The sequence below is a fragment of the Elgaria multicarinata genome, chromosome 1, assembly GCF_023053635.1.
Source record: "Elgaria multicarinata webbii isolate HBS135686 ecotype San Diego chromosome 1, rElgMul1.1.pri, whole genome shotgun sequence".
Classification (NCBI taxonomy): Eukaryota; Metazoa; Chordata; class Lepidosauria; order Squamata; family Anguidae; genus Elgaria; species Elgaria multicarinata.
Window position 1 is genome coordinate 23,172,278 of NC_086171.1, and position 18,606 is coordinate 23,190,883.

The following is an 18,606-nucleotide window of genomic DNA, read 5'->3' on the forward strand; positions in this document are numbered from 1 at the left end:
AAGAGGCCATAATGTTCCAATGTACCTTAGCTCTGGTATGAATACTAGAGCTAGATACTATTGGGGCACTTTTGTCCCACAACTAAAAAGTGCAATACTTGACAGTACTGGGGGAGAACTATGCAAAAAGAAAAAAAAGGAAAGGAAAAGAATAACACTCTTGTTGTCATACCAGCCAAGGAGGACCTAGAACCTTTGCTAAATACATGAAAGAAAAACATACAAAATATGAACAGAGGTGTCTATGAACTCCTAGAAGGTGCTGTATGTTTACATGAACTTTAACAAACAACCAAATAATCCTGGAGAATTGTATACTTGTCATGTATTCCATTCAGAGGACAAGCATCAAATGAATGCCATCACAAGCAACAATCCAGGCTCCTCCACTACCTAATTCGGGGGTTACTGTACAGAAGATGAGTGAATCTTTAATCGTTTTTGCAATTTCTTTTTATTGAAAAATTCAAACCACATTTTAATGCATCATATATGCAGATACCATAATGTTTTTTTTTAAAAAAAAAATACAAAAAAAACCAAAACCCAAGTGATTACTCAGAGAACTAAATTCATCAGAGTATCACTTTCTCTGAACACTGGTGAATGCTGGCATTTGAATAGGCTGGACCAACTGGGTAGACTGGAATACAGTTTTTTTCCGCATCTCGGAGAGCATTTTCACTGAAGGGAGAAGCTGGTTTCTTTTGATGATTTGCAGTGCCAGCTGAGTATTGCCTAAAAAAACAATTTCAAAATGTGAAATACTTTGTATATATAGCCATGAAAATACCAGCTATGTTCACAGTAGCTCTTTACAAGCTCTCTGCTGGAACTACAATGGATTACCATTTCAGGGAGGAGTATAAATGACATGTAAATGTTTAATTTAAAATTGCCAATTCCTTTCCTGACAGGAGAAATTTAGTTGTGCCGGTTTCCCCAGTTCAGCAAGTCCACAACTATACTACCCAAATTACTAAGTAAGTAGCTGTTTAAAAGAAGGGACACAGTCATAAAATTTAGCTAATCATTCATGCTGTACACACTATATAACACAGACTTCTTCAATCTGGTGCTGTCCAGAAGGTTTCGACATAAACTCCCATCATCCCCAGCCAGCATGGGCAATATAAGGAATGCTGAGTTGTAGTCCAAACCATCTGGAAAGCAGCGCATTTGGGGAGGCTACCATAACAGGCCACTCTTTTCCAACAGCTGCATATAGATACCCTACAGATTACACACACTTCTTTGCTTTAGTGTACTCTCAATTTCTTTCTCATACACATTCTTCATTTTTTGACACCTGTACTGTTAAAATTAAAAGGAAATCAAGGGAGAGACTGATGCAAAGGCATGAGCCTCATGTAACAACCTTTTGCCATAGTAAGGGCATTGTTCCTAACAGAAACCTTAGTTCAACCAAATGTGTGGAGTGTAGTAGTAGGAAAAGTCACCTGGACCTTGTGTTTGATTAATAGACCTGCTTTGACATCAAACTACATCAAAGATTGGCAATGCACATTTGAAATAGGCTTGGAATTTACAATCATGTTAACGTTTACCATTCTGAAGTTCAAGGTATACAGCCAGTAAGATAGCCTCTGGTGGGATCTCTTTTGGATGGATCAGTGAGGCAGCCTTATATCAAAATAAAAAGATTAAACTTGAGTTGAATGCATGTAATATGTATACTCTAACAAGACAAAAATACCAACTGACAAGAGACTACACAAGTATAAGCAAGTCGTTTAACCATCCTAATGGGATCTTTCAAATAGTCAACATAAAACACTGAGTAGAATTGAAATTATTCAAACTTGTTCGCCTACCAGAGCAGAGTGATGTTTGCCTATTCAAAAAGCATTAAGCCATGATGACTAAGAACCTAAGAAGTGCCCTGATGCTGGATCAGACCCAGGGTCCATCTAGTCCAGCACTCTGTTCACACAGCGGCCGACCACACATCGGCCAGGGACCAACAAGGCAGGACGTGGTGCAACAGCACCCTCCCACCCATGTTCCCCAGCAACTGGTGCACACAGGCTTACTGCCTCGAATACTGGAGATAGCACACAACCATCAGGGCTACTGTCTCAAGAAAAACCCAGGTGAATCTCACAAGGTGGTGAATAAAAGAACTGCAATTTCCCATTACTTTTAATGGATGTTGAGAGGAACAACTCTTTGTCAGAGGGAATGGCTGCTCATCCCCTGAATTAGAAGTTTTTGCCCTTTGGAAGGCCAAGACGATTGGTTCCTAAAACCTCATCCTGGGATGTGCTCAATGTTTACCAATGAAAACTGGGTGGGGGAAAGAGTGACCAACAGTCACCACAACATGCTTAAGTTCCCTGGTTGAAGAAACCACTCTGCTTCAACAAAATGTTAGGGATGGGGTGGAAAACCTGAAGTGAAAACAGAACGCACACAAAGACCTGGATTTGGTGTTGCGGTTTATCGTGCTGTGATAGTACACAGTTTTCCTTTTTGTTTTACCTGGTGCAGGCACTTCCGAGCTTTGTCGTACTCGCTTCTCAAGCAGTAGGCACTTCCGAGATTGAACAGCATCATGGTTCGTGCAGATGTGACAGAACTGGGGTAACACTGGGGCGTTTGCTTGCCTGCTGGATGAACATATCAAAGATTGTCACAACACTTCACTTGTTAAAGTGACAGTTAAATATTAGTCATAACAATTATTAGCACACAATGTGGTTTTCCCAAGAACATACACACCAACACCAACAACGGCTTTATACTTGAGCTGGCAGCCAGCATTCACCACAGTGAACACAAAATGGCCCTGTTCAGAAGACACCTTAAACCATGGCTTTAACCACAGTGGTTAAGCCAGAAAGCTGGGCTGTACTCAGAAGACACCTTAAACCATGGTGAATAAAGCAAAAAGCCTTATTCACCATGAGTAAATTCATGGTTTAAGGTGTCTTCTGAACACAGCCTGGTTTTCTGGTTTAACCTCTGTGGTTAAAGCCATGGTTTAAGGTATCTTCTGAATGGGCCCAATGTGAAAGAGAGGCACATCCCCAAATACTTGAGGATACTTGTTGGGAAGTCTCAACTGGCTGCAGCACCTTGATGCATCTCAATGCTGTATGTCTGCAGGTGTGACTCTCCTCTTCATACTTTATGTTCGCTGCCAGTGAACCCAGAGTGCAGAACAATGACATATCCTTTCTCTGTTTACCCTTGCCTCCACTTCTCACCCCTGCCTCTGTTCCCCCATGTTGATTTTAGATTGCAAGCTCCTTGGAACAGGGACTTTCCCCTCTTGTGTGCCCTGTAAAGCAACTTGGTGGTATAAACAACATCAACAACAAGGCTAAATATATTATGATTCTGAACACTTTTGTTTTCAGAAACTTAAGAATTATCTGCTCTGAAAACATTAAAAAATCTGAAGGTAAATAGTTCTATGGTGGACTAATGGATGCATAGTTCTTTGTTTATGGCAGAAAGTTGAATAAATGACCCCTTCTCATTATACAAGCTCTTTCACAAGTGACGCCCCAAGTGAAAATTGCCATGGTTTTATTTTTAAACGTGACTTTTTCATTCAAATTAGAGATCTCTCCTTAAAAATGAGAGGAAACAGCAGAAATGTAAAAGGTACTCCTAGCAGCAGTATCTTAACATACACACACACACTGTCTGCTCCTTATAAAATATACTTCTTTGATGAAGTAATTGGGTTGATAGATAAGGGACTTGACAGGTTCATGCAACTCATTGAAGGAAGGATATATCTGGATTCCTTATAGCCCATCCTAAATACAGAAACTATACATACAGAGACTGTTCACACATCATAATTCCTTGGTTGTTTAACCCAGGAATTCTCAAGATGTGAGTAAACACCATTGCATCTTGTGTACTCATTACTTCTACGTTCAATCAACAACCCAGGAAACAAGTCATGGGTGATTGTTGAGTTAACTTTGGGGTATTTAACCCCTAAACAACCCAGAATTCTGGGTTCAAACATCACAATAACAACCCAGGAATGGGGCATTCCTGGATTGCTTTGGAAAGCTGAAATGGTGAGCAGCCAAGAGATTCCTTTTCCATTCCTTGATTCCATAATTCTACAGATTAAATAGGCAAGTGCTGGTTTGCAGAGAGGTGGATACTTACAGGATTCCATGGCTTCGTTTTCTCCTTTATCAGACCCTACAGAGAAAAACAAGACAGAATGTAACATGAGCAAAATGTACAATTTTGACAAGCAACAATTAAAACTGATTATATTTTCAATAACAAATTTCAACAAGGAGAAAGTTAAAGATTAGTAAGCATGCAGTATGAGTCACACTTACAACTTACAATTCTTTGAGACATTCATGGCCCTTGTTTTCAGTGGCTTTGGCTATGTTATGTTGAATATACGCCCAGTACATCAGAAGCATTTAGCATAAATACAACTAGCTGGCTAAAGTGCTACTAAAAGCTGTAATTGAAGTTCATATGATCTGAAGCAGGTACAGGCATTTGGAAATTAATTTACCTGTCCAAATATAAGTAAATGCTTTTCCCCCATTCCTGTACAATATTAAAACGTTACAGAATGCTAGAACTTCACTGAAATCAAGAAAGATTAAAACAACAACAGTGGATTCCAATCTTTAAGAGAAATAGCTAGAATTTATAAAGGTTAGTGATATTTAGATAAAAAGATTCTAGGGCTCTTAACTGCCATGAAATGTATAGGTTCTAGGAAGCATACAAGCCTCAGCTATGCCCTTTATAACAATGCATTAAAAAGGTAGAGCTGTTGCAAGTTACAGCAGGAAGGCAGTTGAAAGCATGACCGGTTCTAATCAAGTATGGACTCATTAACCTTGATCCTGCTCGTTTGAAGAAATCCCCAGGGACACATCAGTGACATTCTCAGGGTTCAAATGAGTAATGGCATCAGAGATTCTGTCTAGAGAGATGAGAGCCTCTGCAGCATACAAATGGCCCAGGAACCTACAACAGCAAGAGCATACAGTTACAAAGGTCAATCTGGCAACAAGTCACATCAAGCAAGCTATTGCTGGAGAGCAGTACACATTAACACTACACTACACTTAACCCCCATATTAAAAATTCAGTAGAAGGGAATACTTGTATAAAACAGCAACTATTTGGACCATTTAGATGTGGAGGTAGATAATTCCAGTTCTCCACCTGCCCCTGAAAAGCCATTTATACCTATTTGCCTACAGGACCAGGATTAGCACAAGCTGAAACGGCCTGCTGAGATAGTTTCATTAAATATAATGTTAGGTATTATAGTATATTACGTATTTATTACATTTCTATATCACCCATTGGCCAAAGCACTCTGGGCAGTTCAAAAAACAAAACTTAATAAAATACAATAACGTAGGAAAATCTAATAATAAAAACCATATGTTTAAAACAGAATAAAACCAAAGTAGGAATAAAAGCCAGCAAAAATGCAAAGATCTAAAACAACATTAATGCAATTTTTAAAACTGAAAAGCTAAAAAGCCCTCATGTGGCATTTTCAAACCCTGGTGCAAGTGTAAATTACCAGTAAAAGAAAAGGAGAGGAGAAGGATAGAGGTAATTTCTCACTTCACAGAGAAATCATCCACTACTTCTTGATGGCTAAGTGGAAGTCACAGGCATGCACTAGAAACAAAAGTGAAATACCCTGTAAATATCTGAAGAGCAAGACTAGATCAAACTTACTTAAGGGAACCTGACAGTTTGGGCTGCTGAAGAAGTTTATCTGCATGATTCAAAGCCATAAGGTTGTCCCCCAGGGCCAGAGCCACATAAGCACTGCAAGCAAGTATGGAGCATCTAGAAGAGAGAAAAAAGGACACTTGATACATACAGAAAAGCCACAGAACCATATTCTGACCTACCTTTAAAAACCCAGACAAGAAAAACAGGATATATTACAATGCCAATCCATCACTACTAGATATGAACAATACACATTTCCATTCACTAGTTTGAATAAAAGGAGATTTATTCAAACTGACCATGAGAACAGTAAACCATAAAGGCTACCAACACTAAAATTAAAAATATTTCAGTATTCTTACTAAATTTAAAGAAAAACGGAAAGTGTGTCTCAGCAGATTCTGCTCAATTAGCACCTATGGCACCTCAGCAAAACTGCTTTTTGAACATGGCTATCATACAGCCTCTCAATAAAGCACAAGTTGGTCCTGAAATTCTTGCCCTGAAATTTGAGCCACACATTCCACAGCTTCAAACAAAAGGCCCCCATCAGGATGTCAGTATTAGGTCAGGCTTTTACAGCTTGTAATTCCCCCCCCCTCCCTCCACTCGCCTCTTAACACAGCACTTTGGGGTATTTTCCACTTCACAAGGCAGAGTTCAAGGCAGGCTGCCTTGACTTCAGGGCATAAGCCTTTGCCCGCCTTGCTGCAGGAACAGATTCAATTCTTTTGCATGGGAGGAGGAGGAGGAAGAGAGTGAGTGGATCCTCTTGGACAGATCTGATGTTGGGGGAGCTGCAAGAGGAGTACATTAAACTCTCTAGCCAGTAGGTGGGCTATTACTACGCCAGCCTTCTGGCAACTGTCAAGCCCACTTTTGGTTCAGCTGTAAGCCATGTTAATTCATGGCGGGGCCCGGGGTTCCTTTATTCCTGAGTCCCAGGAGGCATACACTTTAATTATACACAAGCAGGGTAAGAAAACTCTCCACCGCTCCCTCCCCATTTCCTCTGTACCATACCCAGATGTCACATCAAATCTCAACACATTCGAACGCTTGCCAAGGAAAAGCAGGCGTCCTTTCAAGCCCCAAATATATTTGGTTTCTTTAAATCAATGGCTGCAGTTGCGGAGAGGAACAAGGTCTTTCTGCATATCAAGGGTTAAACTGCTGCTATGTAGTAGGAAAGCATTGCTTAACAATTGGCTGCTAAGACCTGGGAGCTAATTGATGTAAAAACAATCATGCCCACATTGGCCATGCATATATGCAACCACATTTGCGAACAAAGACAACCATGCATCAATAAATATTCTATTGAGAGGAAGTTATCTGCATTAATCCTTCTGCTACTACTACCAAACACTCTGTAGGAATAGAAAATGCAAATCAGGATATATATTACTAATCCTCCTCCCCCTCTGCCTGGAAGTGGACACTGGATACACGTGGGCAAAGTGTATAAAATAGATGGCAGGAACTAAAGGCTCATGGAGAATGACAGAAATGCAAACATCCTCCTGCAAACTCAAACATCCTCTTCTCATTTCTTAGCTTTTACTGAGCGTCGCTTATCAGAAAGATGAGCAATGCTCTTTGCTTATCTCACTCTATGAGGACTAGATACCTAAAGATTTTTAGCATAGGAAGAACCATTCTAGGATTTATACCAGCAAGTTTCGTACCATAGAGCAGGAAGTCCTGCAGGCTGTTTTTTGCTTTTCAATAAGTTTATCACAAACTGTTTGGTTGTGTATGTTTCTGAAACTAACACTAATGGCTAACCTGAAAAGATACGTTAACTTGCCTCTAACTGGCAATACTGCTAACACTGTCAAATATATCCCAGCCAATCAAATCAAAACATCTAGCAGCTAGACCAAAATGAATGCATGCCAAGGGAAAAGAAATTGTCACAACCCCATTTCCCCACTCTATAAGAATTTTGACATATCTCCACAGGGTACCTTTAATAACTACTAAGATACTGAGTATTCTTGAACTTTTTTTCCTTAGGGTACTTTTGCTCAGAATTTTTTTTTAACTGCCATATCATATCAACTTGTCAGCTGAGACAATTGGACAGCAAGATTAGTCAGTCCACAAAGTTTTCTCAAACACAACTGGATAACGAATTAAGCTTACACGTGAAAGTCTAACCACTTGCATGCACAAGGCACGTGCCAAGTGTGCCCAAGCATACTCTAATTTTTGGGTCCACCTCTGCTTCACCCCTCGCTCAAATTGGGGCTTTTAAGAGGACAGGAAGAGTGGTGAATTGTACAACTTTCCCCACCCTGTCCCTGCCAGGAAGGCCAATAATTCTATTTGCAAGAGAGGGCTGGAGCCAGAGCCGCTGCTGCCAGCCCGCTCGCTCAGTCAACCAGCCACTCTCCCCCTTGCTGCCCAGCAGTTCTTGCCTTGTGCCCCAGCCACACACGGAGCTTACAAGAGTTAGCTGGACCTCTCATGATAGTTGGAACACAAGGCAGGAGCAGCAGCGGAGCAGGAGGAAACCTGAAGAAAAAAGAGAGAGAGAGAGAGAGAGAGAGAGACTGTGTCTTCTCTCCTCCATCCTGCTGGTGCTGCTTCCTCTGCCACACACCAGAAGGACTGGGAGAGAAAAGGAAAGGGGGTGGGGGGAAACCTGCAGTGCCCCCAGGCCTTTCCTAGCTGAAGAGGATTCTTCAATGTCTTTCGGCATCCAGCTTCAGGTTTGCAACAGCAGAGGAGTGCTAAAAGATGATCCTGCTTATGTTAGGTAAATAGAGAACAATACTTTCAAAACATTTGACATATACAGGAACCTTGATGGCACCTGTCATTTAGGATCTAAATCTCAGACAGGACAAACACAAGGCAGTTCACAGAACGCTACTTGCCATCACACTTGCAGAGGATGGAAACCAGGGAGAGAGACTATGGCCCTTTCTTACATCTGTTATCCCAGGAAAATGGAGGGATCATCCCTGCCTGCTCCCGGGATCCCCTTTGCATCATTTGGATGCACAGGAACGATCCCGGGGGGAAAGGCAAGTGTAGAAACGACCCGTATCATGAGAGTTGATTTAGCTCAGTGAAAGAGGTATGATGGAAGAGAATCCATCATCACTAAGACAGTCATCCTCCATCACGGGCTTCTGAAGCATGAGCACTATAACCACTCTGTATGTAAAACATACTGCTGACAGACCAGTAACTCTTAAGCCAGTCCTCCAGGTGGCTGGGTAAAATGGGAGTTGTAATCCAACACATCTGGAGGGCACCAGGATGGGGAAAGGTGGCTTAAGCTAACATTTGTTTCACATCCAGTAAGTTACATTTAGATATAAATCCTTTCTGTAAAGTCCATGTCCCTCCATGGACAGCTTGTTCCAGGAGCATAGCATACTGCTTCTGCACAGAAAAGCTAACTTCCCTGTGGATGCAGTGGCAGAACACAATTTAATTAGAGGCTATAAAAGGAGATTAAGAAATGAAGTGATGAGTCATGATTCTTTTCCATGATGCTGTTAACAGACTTCTTTTTGCAGTCATTCTGTGCAGAATGTTACAGACAATGGGCAGTAAAGAGAGGCTCCCACAGTTTTAACTACTCTGAGCAAGTCCTAGAGTAACTAAAACCAATGTTTTTCTTCCCTCCTGTCACGCTGTGGGTTTTTTTCCTAGCGAGACTATAATCGTTATGGTTGTAATGAGATTTTTTTTGACAGCCTGTCAAGTTTCATCAATAGAGAACAACAGCTGATCGTGAAAGATTATATACTTTTTTTAATAGCACATGACATGTCAGATGTGAGATTATTCTCACCCTTAGAGTTACACATCCACTTTACACCAAAACTTTCTATTTAAAGAATTATAGTTTAAGATGAGCATTTAAGTTTAAATGGAGCCAAATGCCTCTCTCTACATGGAAGAAAGCACTTGGAGGAGCAATTCCTTCAAGTGCTGGCCACGTCACTGGCTTCATGCCCTGCACGCTGTCCCAAGTAGGACAAGCAGCTTGTGAATCCAAATCCCTATGGTTATCACCAATCAGTGATCAGAGATAACTGCAGGGATTCCTCCAGGGGCAGGTAGAGAACCGCCATTGTATTTAAATGTATGGGTATCTTATAAACTAGATAAAAGAGTACTACATCCATACTTTTTTCTCAGGTAATTACATTTTCCAGACAAACATATAACTGCATTGTGGCTACCTGTGAAAACCTAATTATCTTTTCATTTTATATGCAGCTTGCTTTCCTGTTAATCTCTTTTTAACCTGCTGCAGTACACGTTTTGTTTCAATGGATATCTGGATCCAAAAACACTAAACAGAACTCAACAGAACTAGATTCCACCTAAATGCCACAAGCAACACACCTGCAACACAATGAAAGTCCTCTGAAAAAAGCCCAGTTTCAAGTTTAATGCCTTTTAACAATACTGCCAAGCCCCCATTACAAAATAAGAGGGTGGGTTTCTGCAGCTGCAGTAATATGGGGATTGTGTTATACGAATATACTAGGAAAAGGACACTTTCTTCTGGAGCCAGTTGGCCTGTGGCAAAGCAACACAAAATATGTATTTAATTATAGTTAGTTTAAGGCAGTTATGTTCAATTTCTAGGAGGTGACTTTTCTTGCTGCTCAGTGTGACTTTCTGCAACCTCATTGCAGCCTTTTCGTGAAGTCAGATATCTAAAGGATCAACCATACCTAATTCACAGTCTCCATTGAGATATAATTAAGCTATGGCATATATTCATATCATAAGTGTTTAAAATAGGCTGAAAGTTCTGACATATCTTAATTGGCAATGCAAACTTACTTTGCTTTCTTCTGAAACAAAGCCCCAGATACTGCAATGATGATTCATTTGAATCTGTTATGATTGGTAGCACATTTCTAAAGCATGAAAACCTACCTTAAATTTTCTAATTCCTGCTTCTTCAATGGAGAAGATGGTGGAGCAGGCACAAATTTGTCTCCATCGTGACTTTTACTACTGAAATGAAGACAGCATGAGTAGTGATGTTAACAGATTAAGCAAAAGGTGCAACAAGATCAAGAAAGTTCACAACATTGACTCATTTGTTACCCCTCACCCTTCACCCACCCACCTCAACCAAATTAAGCATGTTGAAGAGGGGATGGAAAGGAATCAAATGTTTAGAACTGCAAAGGAAAAAAGTGCAATATTTTTAAAATGCATATTAGTAGGGGTAAAAAGAACTCTCCCTCATCCCAGCCAGACACAGTTTTGGATCATATAAGACCTCTATTGGCTACTTTAATATGCAAGCAATTTAGGGCTCTGGGCATGTCTTATTAGTGATATGGGGTGGGGGAAGAGGAAGGAAAGAGAGAAAGCAGTTGCCTGCAAAAAGAAAAAGGTTTTACTAAGACAGTGATATTTAAGCCTATTTTTCATATCATTTTTACCTTTTAAACCATTTGTAGGGTTCCCCCCCCCCAATGAAACTGAAACAACTTTTAAAAATTTGAGCACTGCACTATAATCAGTACAGCTTCCTGAAGTGAGGGATAAATGACAAATTCAAACAAGTCAAGTTCTTTAGTGCCAGGAATGCCAATTTATAATGCTTTCATCCACTAGGCCCAAACATCTTTTGACAACTTGGTCAAAAAAAATTATAAACTCCAAGTCAGCTTTTCATAATTTTTTGTTTTAATTACGTATTTTTGTAATTTACAGCAACTTCTAGTTCCCTCCCCTCCAGAACTAGGTAAGTTTAGCTGAAATCTTCATTCCAAGTGTGCAGATAAAAACATTTGCACACCTGATTACAGGTGGTAAGATGCCCAAGGCAAAGATTTTACAACTGCTAGATTACTATTCATTAGTTACAGCTCCAGAAGCATACTAAATATTATAGCTACCTAGAATACTGAGCAGTAAGTAGACATAAAAATACAGAATGTGAAAGAAGAATATATATATTTTTAAAGAGTAGGTCATCATCAAGTAGACCAGTTTAAGCACTTTCCTTCAACAGCGCTTTTGCTTACTAGATTTTATTTGCATCCAGCATATTTGTTTTCAATAATTTTACATTACTCCCAATTTCCCCCCTTGTTTAACTACCATAGCACTGCTTGGAGCAATGGAATCTCTCTCCAATAGTTGCTGTGGGCAAGAAGGTTAGTGAAACAAGCAACAAAATCTACTGCCACGCTTACCTGCATGCTTCATTGTTGTCACTGCTCTCATTCCCTCCCAACTGATTACCAACTTTAGATCCATTTTCCTGCTTTGGCTCCTGCTGGTCTTCAGGAAGCAGTAGCAATGCATTTCTTAGACAAATTGCTGCAAACTCCATACTAGCTACAGGAATAGCTGAAGACTGACCATCACTAGAAAAAGAAAACAAGGCAGTCTATTAATATCCTTTGCACAATATTACTATATGCAAGAATTTGGAAGTTGCAGGTTAGGAAAGTAGCAGTCTACACCCAACGCCAAGTATAAAGTGCATTCTGTAAATAAGAGGGGCCAAATTTTGATATACATTCAACATAAAGAAGCCCTCTGCTGGACACGTAAAGCATTTTTTTCTCATTTAAAACTCAGCCTTACAAACATTACAGTAGAAAGCATTTTTATTCATATGACTTCCTCTAAATCAATAGTTTGCAATATGCTTAAATATGAAAATTGCACCAAGCCAAGATTTGTTTAGAAATGACTCCAGCCAAGTACCAACTTTGCTTTCAGATAACAGCAACAGAAAATTATGCAGAAGTACTTACTTATAAACAACGTTCTGGACAGACTGGGATGCCAGGACTATTTTACGATGATAGCCTTGACCTACAATGGACTGTACAATGCCTTTCTTGCTTGGAAGGCCCTTCGTTTCTTGTTCTGAACTCTAGGAGAAAAAATATTGAAGACTTCAAGGCATGTTTGTTAGATAAAGGCTGGCGTTCTTTTTATATACTCCTTTTCGATATTCTATTCCTTCTTTCCATTCCCAGTCCTATCTACTGCCTGTTTATACCCTACATTATGTTCTATATTTTCTGGGGTTTCCAAACTATTCATTATTACAAGCAGGCTAGCATGCACAGTACCCACAAGACTGCAAATTCCAAGGTCAAATCTAGGCTCTGGAGCTCACTGCATGGAACTCCACAGGCATTAAAAGCTATCTGCTCCTACACCATTCAACATGGCAGCCTTTCTTGCCCTGAAATTTTAAGAAGTTGGGGTTTTTTTAGAGAAAGAAAAGCCTCTACTGCCCATAAAACTCGTACTTGCAGATATACCACCAGTCTGATTTGATTCAAAGGTAATATCTGTGTTACCATATCACTATCATTTCACCAGGCTCTCTTTGTAAAACTAAATGAATTTCCATAGTAGTATTATAACAAGTGCCTGTTGTGTTAGTCTTCACTGTTCTCCGCACGATGAACCAAAATATAAAATTTTATAACCATCTAAACTTGTGGTCTTCAAACTTTTCAAACTTGACATCTACCTTTAACACCAAAATGCACTTGAGGACCTGCTTTAATCCGAGTTTGACACTCACTTGCCCCCACCAGCCAAGCTCTGGCAAGTGAGATGACAATACAATACAGGCGCTGCAGAAGGGGGGGGGCATGATTCCCTTCCCCTCCCTAACCCCAAACATGGGCAGAAGCCTGCAATGTGGTTTTAGCTCTGTGCTTGCTGGCTACAAGTAGACACACAAAACAGAAGCAGAAAAGGGCAGGACACCTTCATTGCTCCTCACTGGCTCTGAGCTGGAGTGGGACAGCAGAGGCAATTCTGTTGGCCCAATCCTTGTGTGCTGCATTTTGAAGATGTGGCATTTCAAAGATGCAATAAGATCTCACCCCCCTCCCTTGGAGTAGGGGCAAATCCTGGTGACAAGGAAGTTTTGATTGGCCATCGCCACTCAAAATGTGACAACCCTCATTTTTAATGTTTTACAATATATTTGTATGGCAATAGTGCTGCTAATGCAACCCAGTAGAGGGTTCCCATCCACCAGTCAAGACCAGTGCTTGAAATAAAGCAACCCTTCAGGCTTTCTTTACCAAGCAAGTTCTGTGGACACAGAATTTACACCTGAATACGTGAGGGATTATTCTAGAACTGTTTTGTCAGCTATTTGGCCAAGTTCAGCCCCTGCCCCATTAACTCTATGGCCCGTTTTGCATAACCAGCAACAAGCCTCAGCCTCAAACACTCCCCCCTTCCCTACTCTCCTCCAGCATGGCTGCAAGGAGGAGATCAGAAGCATTCACTTCTGCTTTTAAAATAACCAAAGATCTATGTTACATCAAACTTGGGGAAACTCTGGGTAGGATGAACAAAACATTGTTTAAATTAGACAGGATCTAATGCTGGTTTATAAACTTGGTTTCTTAACAAATGATAGTTCCCCTAGTTTGGACATAAGAAAACATTCCAGTTAGTTTAAAAGAAGGCCACGCTAGGAAGAGGCGAGGGGAGTGCATGAGCCTGAGACTTGCTGCTGATCATGCATATAATTTTAAACCACAGTCTAGCATTATGGCTAAGGCAAACCTAACTTATATTAAACAGAAACTATTCCTAACACCAGAAATTGGGAGCTGCAGACAATGCAAATCACCTGCAAAGGGTGGAAGAAAATTGATGAAAACCTGAACTTGCCCTTTAGCAAAAATGGCTCTTTCTAAGAGTCAGAAGAAAATTAATTATTCAATAGCTGGGTTCACACAACATGCTAACCCATCATGGATTATCGTATTGTCTGAATGCGAGTTTTTCCGCAGGATGGGTTATTATGTTTCTGAACGCAGTGCGTTTTCCACAGGGTGGTTTGTTAACCGTGCATACAGTATGCTTTATTTTTCTTAAACAAGCCCCCCTGAGAACCCATGGAAGACGGTTAACAAGCCACACTACATAGTTAACAAATAACCATGTGGAAAACATGCTGCATTCTGACATGATAAACCACCCTGTGGGAAAGGCGCTGTGTTCAAACAACACGATAACCCATTCTGCGCAAAAAGCTCTGCATTCAGATGAAGCGATAACCGTGGTTCAACAACCCACACTGGGTGGGTTAGTGTGTTGCGTGAACCCAACCAATAATTATTTTAATAGTTTCTCAATGCATTTAAAGATTCAATACTTCACTATAAGTCAGGTTGTCCAACTAAATAGCCAAGCAGCTGATGTTTTTGTGAATATGAGCAAGGATTGGAGGATTAAATACATTTAATTCCCAGAACTGCATATATTTCTGTTTAGAAAGAACTGGAAAGTTAGTCTTACTCCTTTGTTGGCAGCAATACAGCATTCTGCTATTCTCAACCAGAGGCGAGGATTTGAGTGATAAACTTGGACAGCTTCTATCAGACATTCAAAAGCAGCTAGCGGCCTCCCAATGTGTAAAAGCTGAATGCCACAGTTATACAACAATTCATAACGTTTGTTAGTCAATAAGGTGCACATTGGTCGTCCCGAGAATTTTTTACCTGTGAAAAAGAACCATCTAACATTAACTGTGCAGTATAAGATGAAAGAACCAAAACCACATTGCTAGACAAAGAACAGTTTAAATGAACCTGTATCCCAAAGACAGGCCTTTAAGACCACCATTTAATATACTGCTTTACATCGGTCTCTTTGTTTGGACTAACAACAACCTTGTGAGGTAGGCTACCATTCATATTTTATACATTGAGAAATTGGAATGCAAAATAATGACTTGCCCATGGCCATACTAGCCAGTCCATGGTCTTTACTTCAATAACCTTCTTAACCACAGAAATAGCTCCTGTGATCTTCCCCAAGTCCATACAACAGACACTACACTTCTAATTCAAGCAGATTATTCACATGATCATTCACCTATTGGGGTTAGCTGATTGCAGTAAGGTATGCACTACTCAGATGTAACCCAGATTTAAGATTCTGATGGTACCAGTGCTGTCAGTTATTCTGGATGAATTAATTTCAAGTAAGAGGATATGCTGTATACATGGAGCATCCATCACAACCTCACCAATTCACATTCTTTGTATTTTTACTACTTATTCAATCTCCAGTTTATGGTCATAGACTGTCTACCTTAGCTAATAAAATATTTCTGGTATGTATTTGGCTGTTCTACAGCTAATGGAGTCTATTATACAAATAGTGCCTCTTGAGATTAGTCTATCAATTTTAGCTATCTGTATATCAGCATTGCATCACTTTGATTGTTATTTATTTATTTATTACATTTATATCCCGCCTTTTTTCCTCCAAGGAACCCAAGGCAGTGAACATAATCCTCCTTTCCATGTTATCCTCACAACAACATTCCTGTGAGGTAGGTTTAATTTTTAATTAAACAATAGTTGGAAGAAATTAAGGCATCACTTTACACACAAATGCTTTGGAGAAACAGATCTCTACTGTTTGTATTCCATTCCATAACTGTAACATGCTGAAAAAGTTAACACTAAACAATACTTTGCCACCCAACACTTATCTGTTTCAAAAACTGTGGGAGGGAGAAATTTTATATTTTGCAGTCCATAGATCTACTTGCTAGTCCTGATGGCACATTTTATTATCAATCAACCTTACCTGGATCTGTGCCACCTGTTCCAAGCTGAGCACAGGCATTATCATTTTCCTGCAATGCCTTCTTAAAATAGAAAATTCCTAAGTTGTGTTTCCCCATGGCAAAATGGATGCATCCAAGATTATTCCAGAACATGCACCGTAAACATTCACCTAAGATAAATTAAAGGGAGAAATTAAATTCTGGGTTTTAAAAAGAGGTTTTGTAACATACATTTTGTTTACTTTTTTGGATTGCTCATATTCAGTAATTAAGTGGTGTCCCACATCCATATTCCTTAAATAAGAAACCTAAATTCAAATGAACAAAATTGGAAGGATGCATTTAATGTTTAATATTTCTTCTGTTCACTTTGTCTATCAGGAAGTAGTAGCAAATTACCGTTTGGGAGTAATAAAGCTAAAAAGCACAAGTGTAAAAATCTCTCCCCCTCACCTCTAGATATAACTCTCATCGTCTAGTTTGCAAGCTTTAGCTGAAACTTCTTGTCCATTTTCAGATCTCTCCTTCCAGCCACAAATAAAACTAGAAACATGATAGCTTCTTAAAACAAAAGCCAAGACTCATTTGTCTTTAGAGGCTATATTATACATGTTTGCAGTGTAACTGTGGGCACACAGATTCCCACATAACATGCACTATACCTGCACAGTATTAATATAGCAATTATAAAGCCACCTATCTTCAGAACCTCCAGCAAAGGAGATCGTTACCTTGTCGTGGTGCTGGAGTTTGAGCACCTCAAGGATGCCATGAGCTAAACCGTGAAGGGACACCCAAGATGGGAAGGTCATGGTAGAGAGGTCAGACTAAATACGATCCCTGGGGAAGGTAATGGCAACCCACCCCAGTATTCTTGCCATGAAAACTAAATGGATCAGTACAACCAGAGATATGTCGGTATACCATCGGAAGATGGGACCCCCAGGTCGGAAGATGGTCAAAATGCTACTGGGGAGGAACAGAGGATAAGCTCAACTAGCCCCAGATGTGATGACGCAGCTAGCTCAAAGCCGAAAGGACAGCTAGTGGCCGACGGTGCTGGTGGTGAACGACAAATCTGATGTTCTAAAGATCAACACACCATAGGAACCTGGAATGTAAGATCTATGAGCCAGGGCAAATTGGATGTGGTTATTGGTGAGGTGACAGACCTGACCTTGGGGGAGCTAGGGGTGGCAACGGCCGACAGAAAGCTCTGGCGTGGGCTGGTCCATGAAGTCACGAAGAGTCGGAAACGACTGAACGAATAAACAATCTTCAGAACACATTATATCATTCCCTAAGCATTCTCCTTAAACACCCTAGTTAAATAAAGAGACAAGAGGTTTGAAGAGTCTCTCTATTGAATGTTTTAGAACAGCAGGATGTAAAGCAGCCCTATCTCATGTTAAAACACACCCATCTGAAAGCTCTCAATACTCCATATATAAACACTTGCAGAAAGCTGACAGTTATTTCTTGCAAGAAGAAAACTCTTACAAAACACTATCTACCCAACATTATGTACTAAATATAAGCAAATTCAAATCCACACTGTGAGTTTAACTAGCTTCCACAGGTGATAGTGCATCATCAGTATAAGTTAAATAATTTTAAATTTTTTGAACATGTCTAAGTTCAACTCTGTAACCAAAACAGCTGTTACCACTGGAAAACGATGAGGGCTTGGGCATTTACAAAGACCTCTTAAGAAGTACATTTACTTAAAATACTAACAAGATTCAGGGAAACACTGTCCTCAAAAATTAGGGCAATGACACAACATCCGTCAAACATCAATAGGACTAACACAGGGCTGCCCAATATTTTTGTGCCAGTGGGCAATTTGGAATTTTGAAAACAAGTTGTAGGCATTCTCGCAAAATGGCAGCAATGAGAGGGCCTTGCCCATTCACAAAATGGCGACCATGGTGGGCATGGCCAGTCATAACACTCCCAATTTCCCAGGAGGCAAAATGGTGAGGCTAAAAAATCTAATAACTTGCCCAAGACCTACATACAAAGTAGGTGGTGGCGGAGTTCCAAAACACAGTAACTACTCCTTTGAAACCACAGTTTTCTGCTTCATTGCACATTTTACAGAAGACAAACTGAGGAGACTCAGAAACACGGCCAAGAAACTGAGTACAAGGCAGAGGTAGGATCTGAGACACAAATACCAAATCACATTTGCCTCAGAAAGTACCCATTTCACAGAAGGCAAACTGGGGATGCTCATGGAGCTCAGAGGCATTCTTGGAAATAAAGATGGTATGGCTCTGGAGACTGGCTCTTTGCGTTGCAGC

General features: G+C 40.2%; 1 protein-coding gene across 3 annotated transcripts in view; it reads right to left on the reverse strand.

Annotated features, from left to right (window-relative positions):
* Nucleotides 1–430: 430 nt before the first annotated feature.
* The window catches only part of CNOT10 (CCR4-NOT transcription complex subunit 10), a 28,400-nt gene continuing 10,224 nt past the window's right edge, over nt 431–18,606 (reverse strand). Inside the window, exons 9-19 of one of the 3 annotated variants that reach the window (XM_063124904.1) lie at nt 16,321–16,470; nt 15,019–15,221; nt 12,489–12,610; nt 11,919–12,092; nt 10,642–10,719; nt 5,725–5,838; nt 4,862–4,992; nt 4,159–4,194; nt 2,503–2,630; nt 1,569–1,644; nt 431–738 (exon numbers count right to left, since the gene is read on the reverse strand). In XM_063124904.1, coding sequence (XP_062980974.1) covers nt 584–738; nt 1,569–1,644; nt 2,503–2,630; nt 4,159–4,194; nt 4,862–4,992; nt 5,725–5,838; nt 10,642–10,719; nt 11,919–12,092; nt 12,489–12,610; nt 15,019–15,221; nt 16,321–16,470 — 1,367 coding nt within the window. In that variant the 3' untranslated portion in view covers nt 431–583. Of the gene's footprint in view, nt 739–1,568; nt 1,645–2,502; nt 2,631–4,158; nt 4,195–4,861; nt 4,993–5,724; nt 5,839–10,641; nt 10,723–11,918; nt 12,093–12,488; nt 12,611–15,018; nt 15,222–16,320; nt 16,471–18,606 lie in introns of all 3 variants that reach the window. The other 2 variants (XM_063124913.1, XM_063124895.1) reach the window with 2 other exon arrangements.